Source organism: Pangasianodon hypophthalmus, chromosome 25 (genome assembly GCF_027358585.1).
Source record: "Pangasianodon hypophthalmus isolate fPanHyp1 chromosome 25, fPanHyp1.pri, whole genome shotgun sequence".
In the NCBI taxonomy this organism is placed as follows: Eukaryota; Metazoa; Chordata; class Actinopteri; order Siluriformes; family Pangasiidae; genus Pangasianodon; species Pangasianodon hypophthalmus.
The window spans coordinates 14,928,573-14,954,171 of record NC_069734.1 but is presented as its reverse complement, the minus strand read 5'-3'; the positions used below and the strand labels follow the sequence as shown (position 1 = coordinate 14,954,171).

General features: G+C 38.2%; 3 protein-coding genes across 6 annotated transcripts in view; 1 reads left to right on the top strand and 2 right to left on the bottom strand.

Moving 5' to 3' along the window:
* LOC117596034 (uncharacterized) overlaps nucleotides 1-1,421 on the bottom strand; it is a 7,174-nt gene extending 5,753 nt beyond the window's left edge. The window contains exons 1-3 of the mRNA XM_034299469.2: nucleotides 1,413-1,421; nucleotides 1,184-1,290; nucleotides 916-1,012 (exon numbers count right to left, since the gene is read on the bottom strand). Coding sequence (XP_034155360.1) covers nucleotides 916-1,012; nucleotides 1,184-1,290; nucleotides 1,413-1,421 — 213 coding nt within the window. The remainder of the gene's footprint in view (nucleotides 1-915; nucleotides 1,013-1,183; nucleotides 1,291-1,412) is intronic.
* Nucleotides 957-25,599, bottom strand: LOC113547429 (cytoplasmic tyrosine-protein kinase BMX). 3 transcript variants are annotated; one of them, XM_034299633.2, is made up of 22 exons: nucleotides 25,368-25,599; nucleotides 15,522-15,684; nucleotides 15,154-15,258; nucleotides 14,608-14,689; nucleotides 14,279-14,398; nucleotides 13,985-14,046; nucleotides 13,685-13,866; nucleotides 12,590-12,643; nucleotides 12,244-12,303; nucleotides 11,906-11,944; nucleotides 11,647-11,701; nucleotides 10,808-10,887; nucleotides 10,528-10,655; nucleotides 9,586-9,648; nucleotides 8,609-8,780; nucleotides 6,993-7,209; nucleotides 6,430-6,494; nucleotides 6,207-6,325; nucleotides 2,959-3,116; nucleotides 1,413-2,429; nucleotides 1,184-1,290; nucleotides 957-1,012 (listed from the first exon to the last, which is right to left on the bottom strand). In XM_034299633.2, the coding sequence occupies exons 1-20, from the start codon at nucleotides 25,379-25,381 to the stop codon at nucleotides 2,355-2,357; spliced, it is 2,013 nt and encodes a 670-aa protein (XP_034155524.2). In that variant the 5' UTR covers nucleotides 25,382-25,599; the 3' UTR covers nucleotides 957-1,012; nucleotides 1,184-1,290; nucleotides 1,413-2,354. The 3 variants fall into 3 exon arrangements, with proteins under 3 accessions (XP_034155524.2, XP_053085471.1, XP_034155525.2); XM_053229496.1 differs by having other exon boundaries at nucleotides 6,218-6,325; XM_034299634.2 differs by lacking the exon at nucleotides 25,368-25,599 and adding an exon at nucleotides 16,398-16,545.
* On the top strand, nucleotides 18,483-25,327 carry zgc:113276 (uncharacterized protein LOC553748 homolog). Of its 2 annotated transcripts, none has more exons than XM_026947783.3 (10): nucleotides 18,483-18,587; nucleotides 18,895-19,066; nucleotides 19,233-19,405; nucleotides 19,521-19,736; nucleotides 20,144-20,438; nucleotides 20,582-20,715; nucleotides 21,620-21,859; nucleotides 22,088-22,249; nucleotides 23,548-23,637; nucleotides 23,804-24,773. In XM_026947783.3, exons 2-10 carry the CDS (start codon nucleotides 18,895-18,897, stop codon nucleotides 23,972-23,974), a joined length of 1,653 nt encoding a protein of 550 aa, XP_026803584.3. In that variant the 5' UTR covers nucleotides 18,483-18,587; the 3' UTR covers nucleotides 23,975-24,773. The 2 variants fall into 2 exon arrangements, with proteins under 2 accessions (XP_026803584.3, XP_053085472.1); XM_053229497.1 differs by having other exon boundaries at nucleotides 18,491-18,528; nucleotides 23,804-25,327.

The window sequence follows — 25,599 nt, the reverse complement described above, 5'->3', positions numbered from 1 at the left end:
GTGTGTTTTGAGGTTTTTCCACTAATGAGTGTAAGTAATGATAAAAATCAAATAATGTTAATAATAACACTTGCGCACAGGTAAACCCTTGTACTAAAATACAGATAATGGGGTTTAGTGTCTACAATTTAACGTGAATCAGAAAGCACATATGTATATGGATCTTTGAGTTGAGAAATAAGCACATTTATATACAATAAGGATCTATGAAGCTCTGATCTGGAGTCTTATTTGGACAGAAGGGATATCCATTGACCCTTTTTTAGATTAGATTAGATTCTTTATTTAGAACTTTAATGGCATTGAGCAGAGTGCGAGTACAGACCCAATAAAATGCAGTTTTAACATTTTCTTTTGGTGTTTTCTTTACATTGTTCATTTGTTTAGGAAAGAAATTTGGCTCACTTCCATTTCGAAATTAAACTTTTCTTCAATCTGACTTCAGTCTAAGCTGATGTACTGAAAAATGACTAAAATGAAATATAAAAATGAATAAAAACCACATAAATACCCACAGATGAGGTTAGAATCTGTTCATTTTTCCACCTAATTTTGACCATAAACAGATTTATTTAAAAAAAAAAAAAGGATTATTATTTTTTTTTTCAGATGTACATGCTGTACATAGGCTATGAGAGTACATTATATAATATGTAAATAATTGATTAGTAGGCAGGAAGATATTTCTATGCAACGGAAGCTGACTCATAAATTTCGCTCATTTATCATACAATAATTTAATGAATCAGATACCTGATTATTTCACAAGCCATTTTGAGTGTGTGTGGGAGGGTGGGTGGGGCTGGGTGTGTGTACCTGTCTGTAAATCATTTATCCGTACAAATACATGAACACCGGAGTGAAATGGGGCAGCCACAGTGCTGTGTGTGTGTGTGAAAGAGAGAAACTACTCACCAGGAAGGGAGACCCTGAGCTTAGCATCCTGACAAACTTCTTTGGAGGCAAATGCTGAGTTTCGACATCATTTATCATCAGGAGCTTGTCCCCTTTTCTGCAGAATGAAAGAGGCCAGAAACCATGATGTTATTCCATATGCCATATTGTTATCGTTTATAAGTAATGTAAAAAACACACTTCATTTGCTTGACATAATTACAGGATCACATTAAAACAACAATGAAATTAGAATTTAATGTAATTGTATGCTGTTGGTCTTTATTACCTGCCAAAATCACTTGGTTTACTGGTCAAAACTTTACCCACTTCATAACAGTGCTTGCCATCAACCACAGTGTGATACAAGGCAGCACCTCCAAAGAGAAAATTCTCCTAGAAAACCACGTGTTAAATTAGGTGAAGTCAACTCAATGAAACAAGGCTTTGTTTTTCATACACCATTGGAATAACCTTTATCAGCTTGATCAGATAGACAGACAGAAACGCAGACATACCTCTTCCATGTTGCAACCTTTGCAGACAGTAATGACTCTGGGAGCAGCGCAGGATTTTGTGGTATTATAAAGCATAGGTGGTGGGTTGGGCTTCAGTAATGACACTCGTATTGTCATGTCTGATCTCACTAGACTGAAAGCATGCTCTAAAACAAAAAAGGGAAGTGGCACAAAACCGCAGGGGGAAGAAGCAGCCATAAAACAATATGTTTAGTTACAGAAAAGGAAGAAGCCAAGCTCGGGGGGAAAGGTATAAACACTTGAATGAAAGGGGAGGCACGCAAAATAAGGATGTAAGCATTATCCTTTGCTTTGTATGAGATGACAGAGGATTTATGCTGACTTTATTCTGATTCACACCAACAGTTCCTTTTTTAATCTTCCTTTAGATTAGATTACATGCTCTTATTACAACAATTTGTACTGAGGCAAACAGCACTATCAACGTTACCAGGCAGCAATGTGTCCATAAATACATGAAGTACTACTACTTAACCTAATTTTAGTGAGAGATTCCAGTGAACAGAAGGTTTTTATGAGCAAAGGAAAGGAAAGGAAAGGAAAGGAAAGGAAAAGTCACCGTCACTAAAACCAATAGATGTGTGTGGGCTAATGGAAATATTGCTACTCATTCTGTTGTGTGTACTTTTTTCGGAGGATGCAGAGGTGTGATTTATTACAACTATTCTCCACTACTCATTGTTCGGATATACAAAACAAATATCAACAAATCATTCAGGTGTTACTGTGCATGGTACACAGAGGAAGAGGATTTTTTTTTATTACTGACACATAACAATATACAAATACAAGTTGTTACAGCAGTATTGGCAACGTCAGCAGAACAGAAGGACCATTTTTGAGATTATTGTATTGCATTTTTTCTTTTTTTTTTTTTGTGGGTACTCTGGAAAACACACAAATAAAGTTCATGTAGTGTAATCATTGTTTACTGTCCTCTACAAACGCACTGATATCCTTCAAAAGCTGCTGAAAGTTGGGCCTTTCCTCTGGAAGCTGTAAAAAGAGAATGATACATATTTTAGCATATGTTTTCAGGATTGTTCAGTGAGATAGAGACAGAGAGAGAGAGAGAGAGAGAGAGAGAGAGAGAGAGAGATATGATACTGAGTACTGAGAAAAAGGAAGTGGTAAAGTGTAAGTAGGAGATAAAAGGTCATCACACGTAGGGGTCACATGCTTGAGAAATTTCTGGGATAATTTTTCGGTTTCAGTGTGTTTATACTTCAGATATGGCAATAGGATGAGAAAGAGAAAGCACGAGAGAGAGAGAGAGAGAGCGAGAGAGACAGAGAGACAGAGACAGAATGAGAGATGATACTGAGTACTGAGAAAAAGGAAGTGGTAAAGTGAAAGCTGGAGAAAAGAGGTCATCGCACGTAGGGGTCACATGCTTGAGATATGTCTGGGATAATTCTTGGGTTTCAGTGTGTTTATGCTTCAGATATGGCAATAGGATGAGCAAGAGAAAGCACAAGAGAGAGAAAGAGAGAGAGAGAGAGAGAGAGAGATTTAACATGGCTACCTCATGCCAGCATGATTTCATAACATGGTAGATCTGATCTGTAGCCAGCTGGGGTCTATACAGGCGATGACCTTGCATCACTCTTTCAGCTACACGTGCATTATCATAGTGCTCATAGGGCTGCTTGCCCAGACTGTACACCTCCCACATCAGCACCCCTACACAGCAAAATCAGCTTCATTATCATCCTCATTATCATTATCATCATGTCAATGCATAATACTTGTTTATTAGCATCACTATTACAGAGGTGAAACCAGAGCAGTTTCTAGCTATAAGTTGTACATAAACAGCGACTTAAGAGCTCCCAAGTACAAGGGCGCCCATAAGAATGCAGGATTTTTAATAATACTGTATAAAGGTGGTGAAGCACAATTCTTTGAACAGCCAAAAGTGACCAAAATTATACTGAAATTACTACTAAAACATAAATATACATGATAATGTTTTTTTTTCAATTTAGGTTACTTTCTAGCCATGTCATGATCACTTCAGGTAAGGAGGCAAATTAAAAAACTCGGAGGTACAAATAGTCAGTCTGACTGAAGATGTTTAAAAACCTTGCTAGCAATGATTGCCTAAGGCTCCTTTAATGAAATTGTGACAATGTTAGTCCAAATTTGTAAAGATTACTTCTCTAATGTTTAGGTGGGGGTCAACATTTGAATGATTTTTTTTTTCAGTCCTTGAGCCTGCTCCCCATTCCTACCCATGTTCACAAAGCTCCGCCGCTAGGTTCTATTCAACTAGAGTTAGCATTAGCAAATTGTAACTTTAGCAATGATTAGCATTACTATGAATCACTTTTGAGTGATGAGCTAGGCTGTTTATTTGTTAAAGTCATTGCTTTACTTTGTTATTTAGATATAGATGATGAAAGTACCTACCGTTTATTGTACTACATTAGGAAAGTTTTAATAAGAAAAAAATATATACCTCACCTAGCTAGCATTAAGCTAACGTTGCTTGATAATAGGAGACCTAAATAAATAATAATGCCAGAGCATATATATATATATATATATATATATATATATATATATATATATATATATATATATATATATATATATGGTACAGTCAGTTATTAAAGTTGATGTGTTAGAAGCAGGAAAAATGGGCAAGCATAGGGACGAAAGGATCTGAGTGACTTTGACAAGGGCCAAACTGTGATGGCTAGATGACTGGGTCAGAGCATCTCCAAAACAGCAGGTCTTGTGGGGTGTTCACGGTATGCGGTGCTTAGTACCTTCCAAAAGTGGTCCAAGGAAGGACAACCAGTGAACCAGCAACATTGTCGTGGGTGCCCAAGACTCACTGATGAACGTTTTGGGGGGAGGGGGGGAGTTAACCCGTCTGGTCCGATCCCACAGAAGAGCTATTGTAGCACAAACTTCTGAAAAAGTTAATGCTGGCTATGGTAGGAAAGGTGTCAGAACACACAGTGCATCGCAGCTTGCTGTGTATGGGAGAGTGGTCAGAGTGCCCATGCTGACCCCTGTCCACCTCCGAAAGCTCTTACAATGGGCATGTGCGCATCAAAGCTGGACCATGGAGCAATGGAAGAAGATGTCCTGGTCTGATGAATCACGTTTTCTTATACATCGTATGCATGTGCGTCGCTTACCCGGGGAAGAGATGGCACCAGGATGCACTATGGGAAGACAGTAATCCAGTGGAGGTAGTGTGATGCTCTGGGCAATGTTCTGCTGGGAAACCTTGGGTCCTGGCATTCATGTGGATGACCTACCTAAATATTGTTGCAGACCAAGTATACCCCTTCATGGCAGTGGTATTCCCTAATGGCAGTGGCCTCGTTCAGCAGGATAATGCACCCTGCCACACTGCAAAAATTGTTTAGGAATGGTTTGAGAAACATGACAAAGGGTTCGAGGTGTTGACTTGTCGCTAATTCTGCTTCCAGCATAATGCCCTTGACCAGTATAAATTACTCCATCTTGGAAAAAGCACTGGTTTTATTACATTTCTTGTCATTTTTGATATCATGAGAATTATCTGGCTACCCTGGGAGCTTATGGATTTTAGCATTTTTTTTTTCTTTCTGAGATTGAGATGGGACTGAGTAAAGGCGTACTGGGGAGACAAACATGCAGTCCGGGCCATAACAAAGTTTTCCAAATGGATGTTCTCAGCCACATAAAACACTTGTGCTGAGGTCATGGCTTAAACTATTAGTCTGTATCATGTAAGAAATAAAAAAAAAGACTATTGTTGTAGCAAAGTGGACATGAGCCTGATCAATTCTGTTTGTAATCAGAGACCGACTATTGATGATGCTCCTGCTCCGTCACATCATCAACAAAATAGAGAAGAGAGCTTACACACTTTGTACAGATGACAGTGGATAACGTTTTAAAATGTTTATATGACCCAATTAAAAGAGGTTAAGAAAAAGAAATTTTAGCAACAGAACGGAAATGACTGATTTAATCAGTGTTCATTTCCCTCATGATGATGAGGCTCGTGGTTAAATGCCATGAGTGACTTTTACCCACAGTGGCCTGTAAATTTAAAACGCGTTAACAAACCAAAAGTGCAACACATCATCAATAACTCAAACAGAAATGTTTAGGTCACTAAACTCATCGCATGCTTGTTGCTACGCGTGATTATCACGAAGAAAATGAATCTGACTTTTTGTTGTTATTATAGTGAGGAGTAACTCTTTCTTTTGAATGTCTTGGAATTTCTTTTCCCACTGTAAGCTGATATTTCTTTACAATTTGGCAGTAGTTATTTTTCCATAAGTAGATGTACAAGCAGGGTGTCTTTCAGTGGAATTGAATATTTTACATGTTTTTTTTTTTTCACTTTTGGGAATTTAAACTGCTTCGGTACATTAAAAAAGAGAGGAGGTAGGATGCCACTTAGGGCCCCCTGAGTTTCAGAAACCGCCCTGGTTGAAACTGCAAAATTATTATCGCCAATTCTATCAATATTATTGCAGGTTACATAATCATATCAGTATTAACAGCAACACGGATGAACTTAGTCTGCCCTGCTTGCACTTTACCCTGGTGAGTAGAGTTCTTGCTGACTTTGTTGGAAAAAATTACTTCATGTTTACATTCACAACTATAAGGCTGATGGGTCTCATCTCTTCACACAACTTAGTCTTTGTGGTAAATGTGTAACCATGTGATTCTGTGGTGAGACATGAGTACACGCTGCAAGTAGAGCAGTAAGGTTTGCATCATGGAAAATGTAGTAAATGGAAACAGACAAACCAAATGCCCACACATCGGACTTGCTGCTAAACCTTGTGTAGTTCAAAACCTCAGGGGCTGACCACTTCACGGGAAACTTTGTACCTGCAGAACTGGTGTACTGATCATCCAGTACATATCTACACAGGGGGAAGAAAACACATAAATAATCAAAAGCACATATATATATATATATATACATGCAAAACTGAGTTTGTGTCTGTAAATGTGTGGTACGTGTCACCTTGCCATTCCAAAATCGGACACTTTGACAGATAGATCTTTATCTACCAAACAATTCCTCGCAGCCTGAAAAGAAAATGAAGGAAAACGATGAAATTGCTTGCAAGATCTAAACATCTGGAGATTACTACCTTCTGAAGGTGTTGATTAAATTTCCTTAACAACATGGGTCTGATAGTAGGGCTGGCTGCAAGGTGAAAATATATTAATATTAACTAAGGAATAAAACACTTAGGGGTGTGCTATTATAGGAAAATAATCAACAACAGGGTGGTGTGATGATGCCTGTCAAGACGTAACGGACGTCAGGTTGTACTTATGGTTACATTTAATGTTGTGGAACTTCGGCAAGTTTGTTCCCTTTTATCACTAAGGCTATAGAAGCTACAAGCTGTCTTTTATGTTTTGTTGTGTTTAGCAGTATGGAGAGAAAGAGAAAAAAAGAGAGAAGTGGCTGTAGTATAAATGATAGTAGTGATAGTAGCACTTCCCAAAACGCGTGATTTCATCAAACCACAATCAAACATTTGGTTGTCATTATCATTCCGGAAAGTGTGTACTTACTAGATCTCGGTGAATGAATTGCTGATCCTCGAGGTAAGCCATCGCCTCACACACATCCAGGCACATGGTTAGGAGACGCTGAGGCTTCAGCTCTTTCCCATGATGCCTCAGGTACTCCAGCAGGCAGCCGTTACTCATGAACTCCGTCACAATGTAGATGGGAAAGCATTCGGTACACACACCGTGGAGCCTCACAAGCTTAGGATGCCTGAGTTTCCTTCGAGTACACAATGATACACAAACACTGTACTATAGATGTTGACTGTGTTTATTACAGGTGGTCAAAGTATTAAATTTATGTTATGCTAAAGAAATTACGCCATAGGTTTGAATTCAAGTGGAATAGTACTATGGGAAATGTTGGACACACTTAATGTGCTATGTTATTTAATAATTTACACAGATTAAAGAAAGGCACAAATATAGACATACAATATTTTTTTTTATTATTGTGTTCAAAAGGAATGCCGGATTATTAGAGCGACTCAACCTTTAAAATTTTGAGCTTTAATGATACTAATCTATGCCTGTCACATGCATATCTTTCACAAATCTTTTGCAGTAAGAGTGCTTTCTCACTTGTGATGTGACACAATGTAACCATAATAACATTCTAGCTATTACTGGCTCACTAAAAAGCCTGGCTTGTTATTTAGCTTAGATTAATTATTAAATTATAAAATGATCAATTCTAAAAAATAAATAAAGAGAAGACAAGCTTGTTTGTGTGACTTGACTGTACGCAGCCACAGTTTAAATTGGACGTCACATCATGTACTAGTGAATGTCCCAACAATAGCCAAGTTGGGTTTTTAAGTTATATTGCAATATTGGAATATTGGCAGTGAAAAATATTTTCAACATGTTGTAAATCTCTTCTTACAAGACAAACCATCAGTCTCTCTGTCATTTTTGTTTTTCTCGCATGAACCCCCCCCCCCACCCCTCCCCCCGACATGTGATGTGATCTGGTTTTGAGATTAAAAACAAAAAAAAAATCCCCTGACGTTACTCGGTGCTTGTCTGAAACACTCTGCTATGAGGTAGAACTTTTTTAAAAGCAGCAGCATCCTGCCCTCAATGCATCTGCTTCCCATGTAAAACCTGTGCTGGTGGTTGAAAAAAAAAAAACCCCACCCTAAATTACCTAAGCGACGTTTACCTATATTTTCCTGGAATTAACGAACACGTAACACATTAATGAGTATGGGTAAACATGCCACTCAATAAAAAAAATCCAAGGTATGTGCTATTCTAAGATTTCTTCCCCATTCCCGTTCTCCTCTTTGCTATGGTGCCTGATTTATGAATTTATTACTTCTGCGTTGATTTGAACTGTGAGCCGAAACACTGACTGGGCCCTGACTTGGCACACTAACTGATATAAAATAATATAAAGGCTGTTTAAATGTTTAAAACAGAAGGCGGTATAATGGAATTTTGATATATCTACGAGTACATTATTGAATATTTGCTGAGAACAGGAACTGCTTTACACAGTTGCTAACCACATATCACACATGCTAACGTGCCGCCTTGGATTTTACCAGTATTACAATGAGCCAGCATTGAAAAGGGAAGGGGAAGAGGTAGAACGAGCATTGACAGAAACCTACATCATGACCTGGGCTTCCTCTATAAATTCATCTGAGGACATGCAGCCCTCTTTCACCATCTTAATGGCCACCTGGTGTTTGCCCTTCCACACACCGAGCTGGACCACTCCGAACTGGCCGCTGCCTAGCTCTTTCACCAGACGTACGTCTTTTCGACTCAGCTCCCATGCACCTAAATGCAATCATAACACACACAAACACACACAAATTAAACTCATGCTGAACTTATACTGCAAAACCCACATCCCAGATAGCACACACACACACATCTAACCAAGGTTGGAACAATATGCACAAATTACTGTATGTCTTAACAATATAACATTTCGCTAATTGGCAAGACAACATTGTTTTTGCATTTTATTAATATTCTGCCTTTTTTTTTTTTGTCAATTATCAGACAATTGAAAAAAATGATTGTGTGCCAACTTCTTTCAATTCAGTTCATTGTTACTTCTATAGCAACAGATTGTCACAGGTATTGTCACAAAGCAGCTTTACAGAAAAGTGGATGTAGATTTAAATCTAAGACGAAGGGGACAAGGGCATGCGGTAGGAACCAGACTCATAAGAGAACGCGTCCTCTTCTGTGTGACAGTGGATAGAAGGATTCTGAATCATTACTCTACTACAGATAATAAGGGAATAAGAGTCCTGAGATGACAGTCTTTATGATTACAGCAGCAGTTCAAACCTACAGTATGCAGGTGAGGTTATCCACTGGAGAGAGGAGATTGGATATATACTGTTTTTTCGGAAGTGTAAATCTTTAGGGTATCCATATAGAGTCACAGGTGCACTGTTTTTCAATTGGCATGCGAGCTTCATGTTACATCGTAGGGGCGTAAATTGTGCACCCTGTGTCGACGTTTGTCTGCAATCTGGCTTTCTTGTTAGAAGATTGATTTGTCCTATTTGATTTCAAATTTATTTCAAAAGTGCCGTGTGTTTCAAGCTATGTTTATTGTTTGTCTCACCCTGTGCAGATTGAGTTATGAGATCGGTTTCTGTAGCAGGAAGCCGCAGTCTTGTCAGCAGGCCTAAAAAAAGCAAACAGGATTTTCTGACACCCACATGCATGCCTGCACAATCAAATAAAAAAATACACTCACGTACACAAACCACAAAACAAATTTGAAAGGCTGACTTTTCTGTGTGAACAAGTGATGGATGAAATATCGGCTACACAACAGTTTCCAGTCAAAACACAAACGACCTCCCACAATTCCATTGAATTTTACTCATGTACTATAATAAGCGATGGAGCAGTAGTGAACAAGTAGTGGAGGAGTAGTGATGACTAAGATGTGCATGGGTGTGTGGGTGTGTGTAAGGTCATTTATACAGTACTGGACAAAAGTCTTAGGTACATGCAAAGAAATGCTGTAGAGAAAAGATGCCTTCAAAAATAATGAAATGAAATGTTTCTACGTTAAAGATCCTTCGCTTTAAAAAAAAAAATAGTCTCAGGTACATTGTGTGCGGTTTTATAAGGAAATGAGCTGTAAGTGTTACTGAGCATCTTGCAGAAGAAGCCACAGTTCTTCTGGAGACTTTGACTGTCACACTTGCTTCTTATTTTTGAAGCAAAACCCAGCAGCCTTCATTATGATTTTTGTCTGAGAAATGGTCTCTTATGTAATATGCTGCTTTCTTTACTGACATACAAGCATTTTTGCTTCTTTACGGACATACAGCAACACTGTAACATTTAATTTTGTGCTGGAAAACTAATGTTTGGAAATCTAAAATGTTTTTGTACTGAATCAATAATGTAGAAGTCATAAAATAAAAATCTATAACAAAGTTTATACTAAAAAAAAATATATAGGGTGCCAAGACTTTTGCACAGTACTCTAAATATGTACATGAGTTCTGATGTGTGTGTCTGTGTAAATAGGTCAAGAAAGGTTCCACACCTGCCCCATTGTGTTGATGGTACTCTATCATTTGCGGGATGGACTCAAACAGGTGGTTCTCTGCCAAGTAATACAGCCCTTCTGCATTGACATTAATGAGATAATGCCTTACAGTCCCATTCGCTTCGCTGGAAACACAACACACAGTTTACGTTAGACCTCTCACAAGTCAAGTCGCATGTGTGACTTCGAGCTGCATGGAAGGTGGATGTGGTCATGTGTATATGTGGGGATTTTTAGACCCTAGTAAAGAAGAAGGAAATGTTTCCTCTGTACTCACTCTAGTGCTCGGCTAAAGAGCGACACTGTGTACACTCCTTTTTGACTGGAATCTCTGACCACAAATGATCCTTCTTTACCCTGTTAAAAAAAAAAAAAAAAAGGTGAGACCTTTATTATAGTAGTAAAGTACATGAGATGGAAATAAGCTGTGAAAATAACAAGAAGTCAGTGGCCACTTTAATAGGAACACATGTACCATTACTCAGTTATGCAGTTATCCAATCAGCAAGGCTTTAAATGATGCAGATACAGGACATGTGTTTCAGTTGACTTCAAACATCAGAATGGCGGGAAAAATGTAATCACAGTGACATTTACCATGGAATGGTTTCTGGTGCCAGACTAGGTGATGTATTTCCAATCTGCATCTCTCCATTTTCAGTGAATGTGTGTCCATTGTAGCTGAAGGGAGTGGTACCTGATGTGGTCTTCTGCTGTTGTACTGTTGTGTGTTGTGCATTCTGAGATGGTTTTCTGCTCACCATGGTTGTAAAGAGTGGTAGAGCTACCATAGCCTTCCTGTCACCTCGAATCTGTTCTCGGAAACACATTTCCGCCCACAGAGGCTATTGTGTGTGAAAATCCCAGGTTTCTAAAATACTCAAACCAGCGTGTCTGGCACCAACAAGCATGCCATGTCATGTCAAAGTCACATTCTGATGTTTGCTGTGAATATTACCTGACCTGTATCTGCATGATTTTATGCATTGTACTGCTGCCACATGATTGGCTGATTGCATGCATGAGCAGGGGTAGAGGTATTCCTATTAAAGTGGCTGGTGAGTGTACATAAGAGTCAACTGATAAAAGTAAGTAAACGTGAACAACGTCACCCACCTTCTTGCGAAGTAGCTGCTCAGTCTTCACTCGAGACATATTGCCCACATACCAGCTGGATGAGTTCGATTCAATAAACCAAGTTAAGACAAATTAGCTGAAAGCACATTAACCTAATGCTTTTTCCCCATGAAAGAGTGTAGTACTAGTAGTAGTAGTAACAATTGTAGAAATATTTGTACTAGAAGTATAATGATTTTTCTTTTATTTCACATTATTTGAATGAAGACCAGTGAATAAAAGAGTTAATGAAACTCACGGATAGTCCTCTATGTGGTCATCAACAGAGCGTCTCGAGCTGGACATGAAAAGAATAAAGACACAGGCACAACCAGTGTTTTTCTTTCTTTTTTTTTTTTAAAGTCTGTAATGCTTTCTGGACTGGGTTTGACAAAAAGATCATGTCCCACTGAAACTCTGTTTTGTCCATGTATTGTACTGTCTCATGTCAGATGAGATTATACTGTACTTACTGTATGTTTTAATAAAATAAAGCACAACAAAATGCAATGCCTTAATGTCACCCTCTGGTGGACAAGAGACATGAAGAGACATGGAGAAGCATGTGCTTTCTCCAGTAAAAACAAAAAGACTCACTGTGATTTTAATTTGCTGGGTCTCTCCTTTTTCGACCTCCGGGACACTTCTTCCTTCTCACTGTAATATTTCAGGCATGTATGATATTTCATAGAATAAAGTACCTTGTATTAGGACACAATTCTGAAGAAAAAAGGGTTCACCCTTTTGTCAAAACTGACTGAAAATCCATTTTAATGGAATGTTTGGACATTTTGGACATATTTTCATTGGCAAAGGCAATGAAAGGAAAAAGAATCACAGTAGGAAATGATTAACTTATTAGAAGGGATTTCTTGCAGTCGCAGCATTACACAGAATTTCTGGAAGGCAATTGATTATGAAAATGGGAAAAGTAATGGTTTACCTGTTGTCAGTTTCCACTTCCTCTAAGTAATTACAAGGGACAAGTCCTTCAGAACTAGACAGACCAAATGATTAAAAAAAAAAAAAAAAAGGTTAAATGGAAAAACATGTACTACTTTTACTCAAAACCATTAACACATATTTTACATATTAAAAGTTCATTACAGAGCACGCAGCTGACGACATCAAACCTGCACTAAGGTTTGGGAAAAATGTGTCATTCAGGTCATCTTTATAACGTTCATGTTCTATACACTATTTGTGATGTTCTATTTGCCTAGTTTTTGCATCATTCTCCATCATTCTCAGACTAAAACACCAGAAAATAATCTTACAGAACACTGGTTTTAAATGTTAATAGATAATAGCATCTGCTAAATGTAAATGTTACCGTATTAATTTCACGCCAACCAGAGCACGTACTAGTGCTACAGTGGGCTTTGAAGAGAAATGGATGGAGAAAAGCGAAAAAAAGGGAAGTGATGTGTGGCCAAGTATGGTGACCCATACTCAGAATTTGGGCTCTGCATTTAACCCATCCAAGTACACACACACACACACACAGTAGTGAACACACACCCAGAGCAGTGGGCAGCCTTTTTTTTTTTTTTTTTTTTTTTTGCGGCACCCAGGGAGCAAAAGGGGGATCGGTGCCATTCACTTCCCCCCCACCTACAATCCCTGCCGGGCCTGAGACTCGAACCCACAACCTTTAGGTTACAACTCCAACTCTCTAACCATTAGGCCACAACTGCCCCAAATGAAAATGATGCAAAATGGGCTGAGATGACATTATGATGTACCATGGATGTATGATGTCTGGTGTATGATTGTGGGCTTCTGAAAAAAAATCCCACCAGTTCAAACCGACATTTCTGACTGAATTACTTTGAATGAACTATTACAGATTGCCAGGGTGACTCACAAAATATAAATGTAGCAGATATACTACATTTATAATTTTTATACTATATTTTTTTTCCCTGCTGAGTGAATAATGATTGGTTTCGCAGTATTATTACACCTGAAATATGCTAATCTTATTATTATCCAGTATTCTTTATTGGTACCATATGAGAGAATGGTAATCTTTTACCCAGCTGTGTCTCTGATTTTCCACCAGTCGCCCGACATCTTTTCCAGAGAGACATATCTGCTCCCCTTCACTAGATTTAGCTCTCCAGGCTTCCTGGCAGTGTAGTCATACAGAGCCACAACCTCCACACAAGCACTGCCTTCATCTTCTGGGATGGGAGGGAGTTGGACTCTGTCTCGGAGCTGTAAAGATGCACTGTTACGCTGATCCAAACCCATTATACCTGCCACCGCCATCATCATCATCATCATCATCATCATCATCATCATCATCATGAAACATCATAAATTTGCTGCTCACCTTTGCAGAAGGCACAGGAGGTAATGCAATAGTTCGACAAGCTGCTCTGAGCGTCATTGATTCTGCAAAAAAAATTCAACATCAACTACGTTGTTTTTTTTTTTTTTTTTTTTTCAGGTGATTACCTTTATCGCAAACTACAACAAAATACAGTCAGATCTTTTTTTTTTTTTAAACCATTTTTGTCATTCATGTCAAAGAAACATCTGACAGCTGAGGTCACTGAATCTTATTCACAGAACTGCATGCTATCAGTTAATACAAAAGCGACACACCTAATGGCGAAAAACACACCTTTGTGCCAGTCACTGCAGCCTGGAGCATTCTTTACGGTCTGGCTGCAGCACAGGAATATTCCATCTACCCATAATCCTTTGTGGTACTTTGCAGAGAGACTGTCATTACCCTTTATTACTGTGAATAAACATATGCATATGTATATGTATATATATATATATATATATATATATATATATATATATATATATGCAAGTGTGATAAAGAACACACTCAGATCTCTCTCTCTCTATATATATATATATGTATATATAGATCTGAGTGTGTTCTTTATCACACTTGCAGAATGAGAGCATAACTTGTAAATAACTGCATAAATATCTTGCCTTGCATCACAGCCTCTAACCAGTCCATCCTATTTGTGTCATCCTTTGCGAACACGTACAGGATGTATTCATCATATGCAATCTAATGGGAAAGGATCAATTATTGCTACCTTCAATCAGCATTATAGTTTCAAGACATCTTCATATAGCCTAGACAAGATTAAAATGTAATAAACATGTTTCCGTGTTGTTTTGGTGAAATACTGTATATTTATGGTTCCTTAAAGTTGACGTGTCAAAGTATGTTACAGCCAGAAACTCCCAGTTTTGAAAAAAGGATTTTTTTTTTTTTTTTGTCTTTTTGGATGTCTGCCTCAGCAATATCCGATGGGGTTTCCCAGGCTGACAAACATAGTATGTCTCCTAACATGGTGAAAAGGAAGTGAAAATTCTGAACATCAGATTAGCATTGTGCAAAAGGCGTTACGATTATTGGAAGTCACTTGCGGTCACTTTTTAGAACTATAGTCAGAATAGTCTTTAAAGGACCGCATTTAATTCCTGGGCCTATATGATCTGTGTGTGTGTGTGTGTGTTGAATGGAACCTGAAAAGGGAACTTTCTTTCCACAGGCGCATTCTTCTCTGGCTCAACTTTCTCCACACAGCAGATTTTTTCTGTCAGAATTGACCCTTTTTTTTTCTTTTTCTTCTGCAGAACATATAATACATACAGAACAACACTAGTAAAGGTGATGCTTTACTTCACGATTGAAGCAATTCTTCATTAGTAAACCATTAGTAATGTTAACAAAGTAATAGTAAATGATTTCTAACATTTTAAGCTCTCAGTTACCATGCAAATGTTTAAATCTCTGCACACAATGTCTATAGACAATATAGGATGTCAGTAATCAGTAAAGGCTAAATGTAAATTAGTATCTGGCATGTAAACCTGGAATGTGAAAGGCCTACCCCCTTTTCCTGTTCATAGTAAATCAGAGCCTGGCTGGTCAGAACGAAGAGCCGCTCTTTATAGTTCCTAGGAGATATTTTCTTTTTCTGCTGGGACATCTTCAGCAGGATGCCTTCCTTAATGATACTGGCTTCGCTCATCTGGGCCACTTTGGTACAGACACTACACATTTACCAGTGAACACACACACACACACACACACACACACACAAACACATAGCTTTAGATATATGTCTGCTCCATGGAACACTTAAAGCACAAACCCCCCTCCCCATTAAAAAAAACACTCATATAATCTAATTTTAAGAAAATCAGATAATCAATTTTTCCTTCTATCTAAGTTTCATCACCATAACAAGAATCATGGCTTAACAACATTAAGCAATTAAATAATTCTGAAACCCCTACAAAACTTCAGTTTTAGGATCCACTGCAACATACAAGTATGCAAGTACGTATTAGCAAGTGAAAATATCCTGAAGATACGCAATTTATCTAATATTTCATTTTCTGCGTAAGATCATTAAGCTTATTCATAGACATTATTTTTAAACTTAATTCAAGTTCAAGTATTTATAGAAAATGTTAAAACTCTTCAAATAAAATGAGACCATTTTAAGCGTGAAATGAATAATAATACTCGTAGTAATCATATAATTAGCTTATAATAATATTATAATCCAGAAAAATTTGACAAACTGGACTATATTTATATAATCAGTTGCCATCGTTTGTTTGCAGCGCTGAAAATTGTCCACATCGAAACAAGTGCATGAAGTGGTAATAGTTGTAATCGCCCCCCCTATCGCACATAACAACTGTCGATATAATCTTGCAGTAAGAATATATATAGTAATATATATATATAGTGCTACCTTGAGAAGAATGATCCGTCTGCCTTCTCACCACCGAATTCAATGTGCCTGTTGGTTTGGTTTTTCTGATAACTGCTCAAAGAAGATGCAGGATCACAAAGGCTTCAGTGTGGCTTGAGGGCAGTGTTTGCCTAACCTATTTGCATGTCCATGACACCACTCAGAGGAAACACAGACTATCTTTGTCTGAAGCTCATACCTACCGGTTTCACCTGCGCATTAGAGCAAATGAACATCCTATATTGGTTCTGGCAAATCAGTAATATGAGACTTTCACAAACAACAACAACAACAACAACAACAAAAACAGATAGGCAAACATCCCCTGTTCTCAAACGTATGAGAAAGTTCAGTTTTTTCCAGTTTTGCTCGTTGTAAAGACAATAGGCTCATTCTAATACATTATTGTTTCCATAGTAACAGCTCATACACAGGGACTTGTATAGCAGATGCTCCACATAATCTTTGACTAATGATAAACAGATTATTTTTAAAGTGTTGTTTAACAAAGGATAGCACATTGTCACTGATCTGGTGAAGTTTTTTTTTTAGGAGACATTTATGTAACATTTATGGAAGGAGTCTCCGGTGTGAGTCGCTTTGTAACAGTCATAGTGCTTTGTCAGTTTTCCCAGGATGGGAATGTCTTCAGGACAGAGGAATTTATGCGTTCCAGTTTCTCTGTAAAAAGGATGAGGTGAGTTTTTTTTGTCTAATTGACTTCAAGAGACAGAATACAGGAGATGCTGGTGAGGGAACATGTCTTTATAACATAAGCCATACCAGGAAGTAACTTGTCTTGTGGACATTCCAATACATTACATGGGTAATACTGCATTCATTAATGAATGTAAAAGTGTAATTGTTGTAAAAAATCATTGTGCTGTTCTGTTATAAGATAATAATCCACTTCAGGCCTCCACATCAACTGGTTAAAAACTGTGTGTACTTTATTTAAGCTTTCTGTGAAGAGGCATTTATTTATCATTTTTTTTTGGAAGGAGTCTCCAAGTTCTCCAACATGGGAAAGTCTTCAGACTTCTGACAGAGGTCAAGATTTCTTGGTAAAATGACAATTTTTTTGATTTATTTACTTTAAGAGTGAGAGAAAAAGTAAACATAACTTATGTTATGTAGTATGAGCGAATTTATCTAATATTTCTAATAACGAGATTATTCTAAATCACTATAATATTATTATAATATTATTCAAATCAATATAATATTATTCAGCCTGTTTTAGATGCTTTTTACACATTTCAAGCTTTCTTATTCTATTTGCAGGTAATTTTGTTCCTTTCTAGAAATAAATGCTTAAAATTAGAAAAAAAAAATGATCTCAAATTATTACAAGCTTGAAATGAGTAAAAATGTCTAGAAATAGGTTTAATAATCATATATTTGATTTACTGCAATCTTATTGTAAGAAACACTACACAGATTTGACTATATCCAAGATATGTTCATGTGGTTAGATGTCACATGTTGCAGCATATAACGTAAGTGATAACAGGGTCTAACTTGTTTCACGGATGTTTACAGCATTAAATATAACTATAAATGGATAAAATGTATGATATGTCAGGCTAATAAATTTAGGGTTGCCAGATAGCTGTGGTATAAGATGAATAAAACACTACAATACACTGTGGGGAGTAAAATTGGGTGTAAAATTCATACATGGATTCACTGAATCAGATTTATTTTAATATTAATTGCCTTTTTGTGCTCCTAGACTAGTCTTCTTGCTAACTGTGTATACATTTAGGTGTAATTTTTCAGACATACTAGTACTTCATAATGAATGTTCTATAAACAACTGACTACCTTGATCAGTGTACTTGTATACAGCAACAACATGCAAACATTATCTAATACACAATAGTACCTTTTTGCATCTTATTGCATACAAACAAAATTTAAATATTCTTGTCCTTCTGGTTAGTTAAGAGTTAAAAGCAAATTGTGTGTGCATGTGTGGAGCCAAATTTTGACTCTCTGTTTTATGGCATAGTTATTTTTAATACTGACACTCAACTCTTGGAGCCAATCAGAGGCCAGTATATCTAAAGAAACAACAGCTAGAGTTACAGGAGTCTCATACTGACTGTCTGCAGACTTCACACAACAGGTCTCTCTATTTCTCTTTCTCTCTGTTCATCTGTTCTGACCTTGAAAACGCTTCATCAGGTAGTATCTGCTTAAATAATTTCAAATTTGATGGTTCACTTTATACTATATAATACCACAGTGCTGTTGAATTCTCAGATCTGATTGGTTAGAAGGTGTTGATGTATTTTCTAGACCAGCAGCTCTGACAGCAGTGTCAGCTAGAAGTAACAGTTCATTCACAGGGACTTGTATGGGATGCCCCATTCCCTTTGATTCCTTACTTAAAATAGAGTGGTTGTTATATACAAAGGTTATGACGATGTTATTTTCTGATATAGAAGCGCCTTACATTCTAGGTATTTCTCTGTCTGTGTGTCTTTCTGAGATGTTGGATGTGTTGATAGTTGGAGCAGGTCCTCACGCTCTCATTCTGGCTACCCTGCTCTTGAACCCCCAGCAGCATGTCAACTCCTCCAATGCGGAAATCCTCCAGGGGGTACAGCTCAGCAAAACAAATTCCAAGACTGGACGGACCAAGAGCAAGAAGAGATCTGTTGGTATTTATTGCTTATATCGTTATCTTGGCCTGACCCTAAACACTTTTATATCTATATAAAGCATTACTTTATATACTCCAAAGAGATTCCTAATAAAATCATATACATAACTCCACCAAATGAGAGAGCAGTATGTCAGTTTTCACAAAACATTGCTTTTCCACAGATACACTGTCAGAACTACACAAAGACCCACAATGTCCAAAATGTCCTCCTTTGAACTTCAAGGTAGTGGATTCTTATGGAGAATGGACTTCGCTGTGGGAGAGCCAGTTCACTGCCCTCAATATCCCTCACCTTCGCTCACACATGCTGGTGCACACTAACCCTCTCAATAAGGTAATAGCAAACTGAATCATGTGACTTGTTCAATGCAATCGAAACGAAGTTACAAATTTCATTCATAAACAGCTCTATAAAAAAGTCTCAAATTCAAAATCGTGTGCAATCCCAGAAAGCCTTGCAAGAGTTTGTGCTAGCGGAGGATCGTGTAGCTGAGCTTCACTCTCTCCCTGAGAGGGTCTACATTCAGGATAAGAATGCCTTCTTTAATGACGGACGCCTTGGCAAGCAAAACAGGAAGCTTCTCAGTGCTGCTCGAGGCCTGCAGAAAAACTTATATTTCAGCCTGCCAGGAACTCAGCTCAGTGTGGACTTCTTCAAGGAGCAGGTCTGGGGTCAGTTTGGCATGGATCATAACCATGGATGTACTTATGTACTACTGAACAGATGTGTGTGGCATGGGAAAAGGAAATAAACATTCTCACTTATGTTGTATGTAACATAAATGGACAGTATGATACGTGTGATGTATGTTGGAACACCAACTTGCTGAATGACTAATGACTAATAAAAGTGCACATAAAGCATGAAATAAAACCATAATGATTAAATGTTTAATCAAACGTTGCTGGGAAATACCATTGCATCTGAAAGTGGAGAAAGTTCCTATGGCATCATTCATCATTTACACATGGATGCTTGTATTAGGATACTGCTACAAATTCCGTGCATGGTAGCATCTAGCACCTCTTTCAGTTTATTCAGTAAAACATTGTACAGCACTGCCTCAAACAGGTGCGCAGTTACAACCTGGACCATGTCCTCATCAAAGGCACTGTGGACAGAATTACTCCATTTCTCTCCGAAAAACAAAAGAAAGTTGAATTCTTTCGAGTGATTCTAGACACAGGGGACACTCTTGAGGCCAAAAGGGTGGTGCTAGCCACAGGACCCACCAGAGAACAGATGGCAAATATCCCTCCATGGGTGAGAGCAATCACAGAGATTTACCCCGAAGAGAGGTTGCAGCACACGGTGGAACTGATGCACCTCCTCTCTCAACATAAAGCTAAAGGCAATCACTTCACAGGTAAGCCTGGTTTCAATATTCCCTTTTCCCATTGACTTGGCCGCATAATTTCCTTTGGGGTTATTTTAAGAGCCATTGCATTCACTTTGACAATAACTGATCAGGCAAAATAACTGATCAAGGATTCAATACTACTATCCCAGGCCCACCTCCTGTATGCCATGGGAACCAGAGAGTAATGGTGATTGGTGGAGGCCTGACCAGCGCCCACATCATCTCCATGGCTCTCCAACAAGGTGCAAGTCAAGTGACCTGGGTCTTGCGCAAACACGTACAGGTAATCTGACCTGAGCTTTCCTGGAAGACGTTTAATACGAAAAGGCAGACCAATTTCCATGGCATGTCCTATTCACCAGCCATATACCTCAGAACTTTTGGCACAGAGCAACATGCAAAATATCCACCACTCTCAATACTACCATCTACTGATGGAGCTGGAGAAGAGCAGTGAATGTGGAGAATTGGGACTTTACCACAGTGATGTTCTTTTTGTGCTGTCTTCCACCCATTCGTGGTCTAAAAGGGTTGGGTTGTAAGGAAAGTATAGACATTAACCTGTCCATTAGTAATAAAGGATCACCATAGACACTGGTATTTACCCAAATCTGAAAGGCAATAAGATATCCTCTATGTGCATATACAGTATGCACACAAAAATTCACACAAAGACTGTATTCAGAATTGAGTTATGCATACATAGTGACATTGACATATTCAGTCCTCAGACGTAGCTGCAGACTTACGCATTGCGTAACACATTTGACAGCAAAGAAAAAATGTAATATACTTCCTTATTTCTCATTTTATGTTGCACAATTTTTGGGGGGGTTAAAGGGAATGCTTTCGCTTAAAGACAGTGAGCTAGACTCTACTGGACAAAAATCAAGCAACCTCAGGAGACATGTAATACACACAGGTAATTTGGATCTACGATAAGTAAATTTGACATGAAAAATACCAGGCGTTTTTTTTTTTCCAATCTTCAGCTGCCCAGTTTCAGTGAGCCTGTGCCCAATGTAGCCTCAGATTCCTGTTCTTGCCTGAGAGGAGTAGAAACTGCACATAATTGCACTAATAAGCAGGGGTGCATGTGTTCCTATTATAGAGGCTAGTGAGTGTAGTTCAAATACTGCCTAAAAGTACTGATAATACATATTTTCCACCATTATCTGTCTGTGCAGCTCAAACAGTTTGATGTTGGGGATGTGGAGAGTCTGATCGGCCGCTACTCGCACATTGAGCACGGCATCAAGCTGGATGGTCTGGCCTACCTGCGGCAGTTCTATGGAGAGAGGAGTCTACACAGGAGGCTAGCCATGATCAAACAGGCGCGTAAAGGAGGAGCCGTGACTCCAGAGGCTTATGCACAGCTGCAGCCTTTCATTCAATCAGGGCAGCTCCTTGTCAAGGCATACTGCCAGGTATCCTCATCTATATCCTCAGCCATTTATAATGCTTACTGAGTCATTTACTTGGTTGAAGAAACAGCCTTAGATTCATTAAATGTCTGGGAAATTTGGTATTAAATCACAAAACTTTTCACGTTATGGCACTAATACTGCATTGCTTTTAGAATTTTTTTTTTTTAGTATATCAGCAGTATATTTTTGTGTATACAACTGTTAAAAGCCCCTTATGTCTGTGTGTAGGTGACTGAGGCAGTGTGGTGCTATGAAACTCAGAGGTGGAAGGTCTCCCTATGTGATGGTGAAAAATGGACTGGTGACAGGATCTGGCTTGCAACTGGCTGCAAGCTGGATGTTAATCAAGACCCCTTACTCTCAGACATCAAGAAGCAATTCCCAATTCAGGTCAATCATACCTTAGCCTAGGCTAGTAAAAGTAAAACCTTTTGTCAGTCTCTTTAACTGTTGATAAAAGACCTAAACTTTACTCTTACATGGAATGGTCAGGATCATAGGCCACTCAAGGAAATTTTGTTTAAGGCATTAGTTTAGCCATGTATTCAGTTAGACTTCAGAAGTCTGAAGTTTGCTTCATTACGTTTGCACCAGAGCTACAAGGGTATTATAGCTAACAGCTATTAAAAGCCTATAGCTGCTAGTTTTGGATTGTGCTTCAAAAAAACCCACTTAATATGGACATGCCACCTTAATATGGACATATTCTGCTAGTTTATAAAACTTTTACAGTTAGAACCATCAGTCTTCCACTACAAGATGGCCTTAATCATGCTCTCAGTGTCTTTTTATCAGTCAGTTGTTTTCAAATAGGTTCAAATGATTAAGCAAAATTTCTTTCTATTCCTCTGCATTCATCATTCCATTGTTTTGTTTTTTTTTCCCCCTACATTGTTGGTTGAAATGCACCCTCATGCCATGACAGATCCACCTCCGTAATTCACATTCAGACGGAAATGTATGTGCTTTGCATCAGCTTTTCTGACATACTAGCACCTTTGTGAGCAAAACAAATTTGGACTCAGTTCTCCCTCTGTGTGTTGTGGTCTTCAATGTACTACAGTTTGTGATATTAGATTTTTCTATTAAAAAAAATGTTTTATTAGATGCAACATGTCCTACAAGATGACTTATTTAAAGACTTCTAACAGTCGACGCATTGACTTGGCAGATAAGCAAGCATTTGACTGGATTTCCTTCAGTTTTGTGCTCTTTCGAATTGCATTTTCGGACCACGTTCTTAGTCTTTCTTTGTGATAACCTGATCTTCATCTCTTGACAGGGTATTACTCGCTGAGTGTTGACCTCCTTGTTGATACAAGACTATGTTGACTGGTCTATCAATCTGTTAGTGTCAGTGCGTTAGCTTAATCATTTTCAAACCTTTCCTTGAAGCATCTCAGTACTTATAGTTACCATTTAATACACTGATGAATTAGCTAAACTCTTAGCAGATGTGTTGGACTTTAACAACTACTTTGAATGGCTGGAGCTCTTTGAGAAGAAGTTTAAAGGTTTTATTCTAACCTGAAAAAGCTTTTTAATAACATTGTGGAAAATCTAGAGATCTAGAGAAATCTTGCTACATCAGGAATTCTGTAAAACTGCTTTTTTGACAAAGTTTATTATACATAGTAATATATACTGACTATGTCCTACTGAAGGAAATGATCCCTGTTGGTTTGCAGGTGCTTGAAGGATGGCCGTGTATATCAGAGACACTCCAGTGGGCTCCTGGATGTCCTGTTTACCTGATGGGACAGTATGCAGCACTTCAGGTAATGGATTTTGCACCTGTACTGTGTATAGCGTGGCAACATTCTCCTCTTTGAAAACTTGTCAGCTGATCCTGCAGAAAATATGCATGTTTTAATGTTTCTTTTGTGTGTGTGTGTGTGTGTGTGTGTGTGTGTGTGTATGCACATGCTTTTATTATATGGCCAGGTTGGTCCCCATGCTGTGAACCTTGCAGGAGGCCAGGCAGCAGCTTTACGCATTGCCAGGGATATCATAGATGAACACGGCAGTGAAGAACAGAACACAGATACCAACAAAGTGGAAAAGGCACGAACTGAGGAGTACATTTCCCATATGCATGGCCTCATGTGGCTATGACGCTAATAGAGACACGCTTCTATCACTTTACCCTAGAAAACATGCTGACATTTCACTTTGGGAGGGGAAGCACTGCAAGTGATTGTAATGGCCAGAATGACGCTATCATGACCACTGTGAAATGTGGACGTTTCTATGCATGTGACACAGGTGCCAAGTCCTTTTCTGATAGTGGCATCCTGCCTTGACTTGCCTTCTAGACAGGTGTAGTGTACTAGTTTAACTAGTATTGAGCTTAACTTTTAAGAATAGAAAAGCTGGTATGCAATTAGACTATCAGCCAATCAGATGGCAGCAGCACTGTGCAGAAAATCATGCAGACACAGGTCAAGAGCTTTATGTAGCAATGGCAAAATGAAGCTTTCCTCCTAAATGTATCAAAAAAAAAAAGAAGTTCATTACTCAAAGCCTTTTAACACTGTGCATTAGTGGCATCTGGTTGTCAAAACGATGAAGTGCAGCTCCTAGTGGATGCTGCAGTGGGGTTTTGGGTTCCAGCTAACAAGTCCAAGAGCATTGAATGCATTGTAACATTAAGTAATGCTGTGTATTACTTAATAAAGAAATCATACATATCCATATAGATTTGTTTTATGGTATAGGCAAATCTAAGCTCTTTCACATTATTAATACAAATTTCTTATACACAGACAACCTTATTTGTTGATATGCGTTTTCCCAGTTTCAGAACTCTATGTTTTATTGTTGGTTCCATAACTACAGAGTATCACTAACTAACTCAAACCACTCTTTCCTTGAAAATGTTTCAAAAGCACATGTCAGGGTTTGAGCTTCTTTTGACTCAAATTCCAAAGCAGTTGCATGGTTGTGTGCCCAAATGAAGCTTTGTGCAGAAATGAATCAAGCACTGATACAGTGTTTCAAAGCATTTTTATGCACACCTCTGAGCTTCAGGATCAAGGGTGAAATCACTAGCTTTAGGTCAATGTTCACATCAAACATCACAATGAGGGAAAATGATCTCAGTGACTTTGTAGCATGGTTATTTGAGCCAGATGAGCTGGTTCGAGAATTTCAGAAACTACTGATCTCTTGGGATTTTCACACACAACAGTCTCTATAGTTTATACATACATACTGGTGCGAAAAGTGAAAAACAAACAAACAAACAAACCCATCCAGTGAGCAACAGTTCTGTGGGCCACCTTTCCATATCTTCCGTAACTTCCAGTACCATACATTTCCCCAGATGTTCAAATGGTTAATGCACATGTTGCACAACATGTAAGTCACTATGTGTTAAAGATATGAGGTTTTATTATATTTACTTAATTCTTAATTATTATTTTGAATAACTCAAAATAATGCAAACATGCTTTGAATACTGCAAAAAAAAAGTTTGGCCTTAGAGAGTACATACCCATCTACATACCCTTCTATAACCATGCTATTTTGCAGGTTACTTTCACAGCATATATTGTCTTGGTCTTGATTTCGTCTAATCCGTGTATCTGTAACAGTTTTTGGTGAATTTCAACCTGCTTTATCAGGCTTATAACTCGCAGATCCTACTTTCTGCAACAGACTACTGCACAACCTGAATTGTGAGCTGTCCCTTTAAGGAATCCCCGCCCACGTGACTCGCTCGGCAGACTATCCGGTAC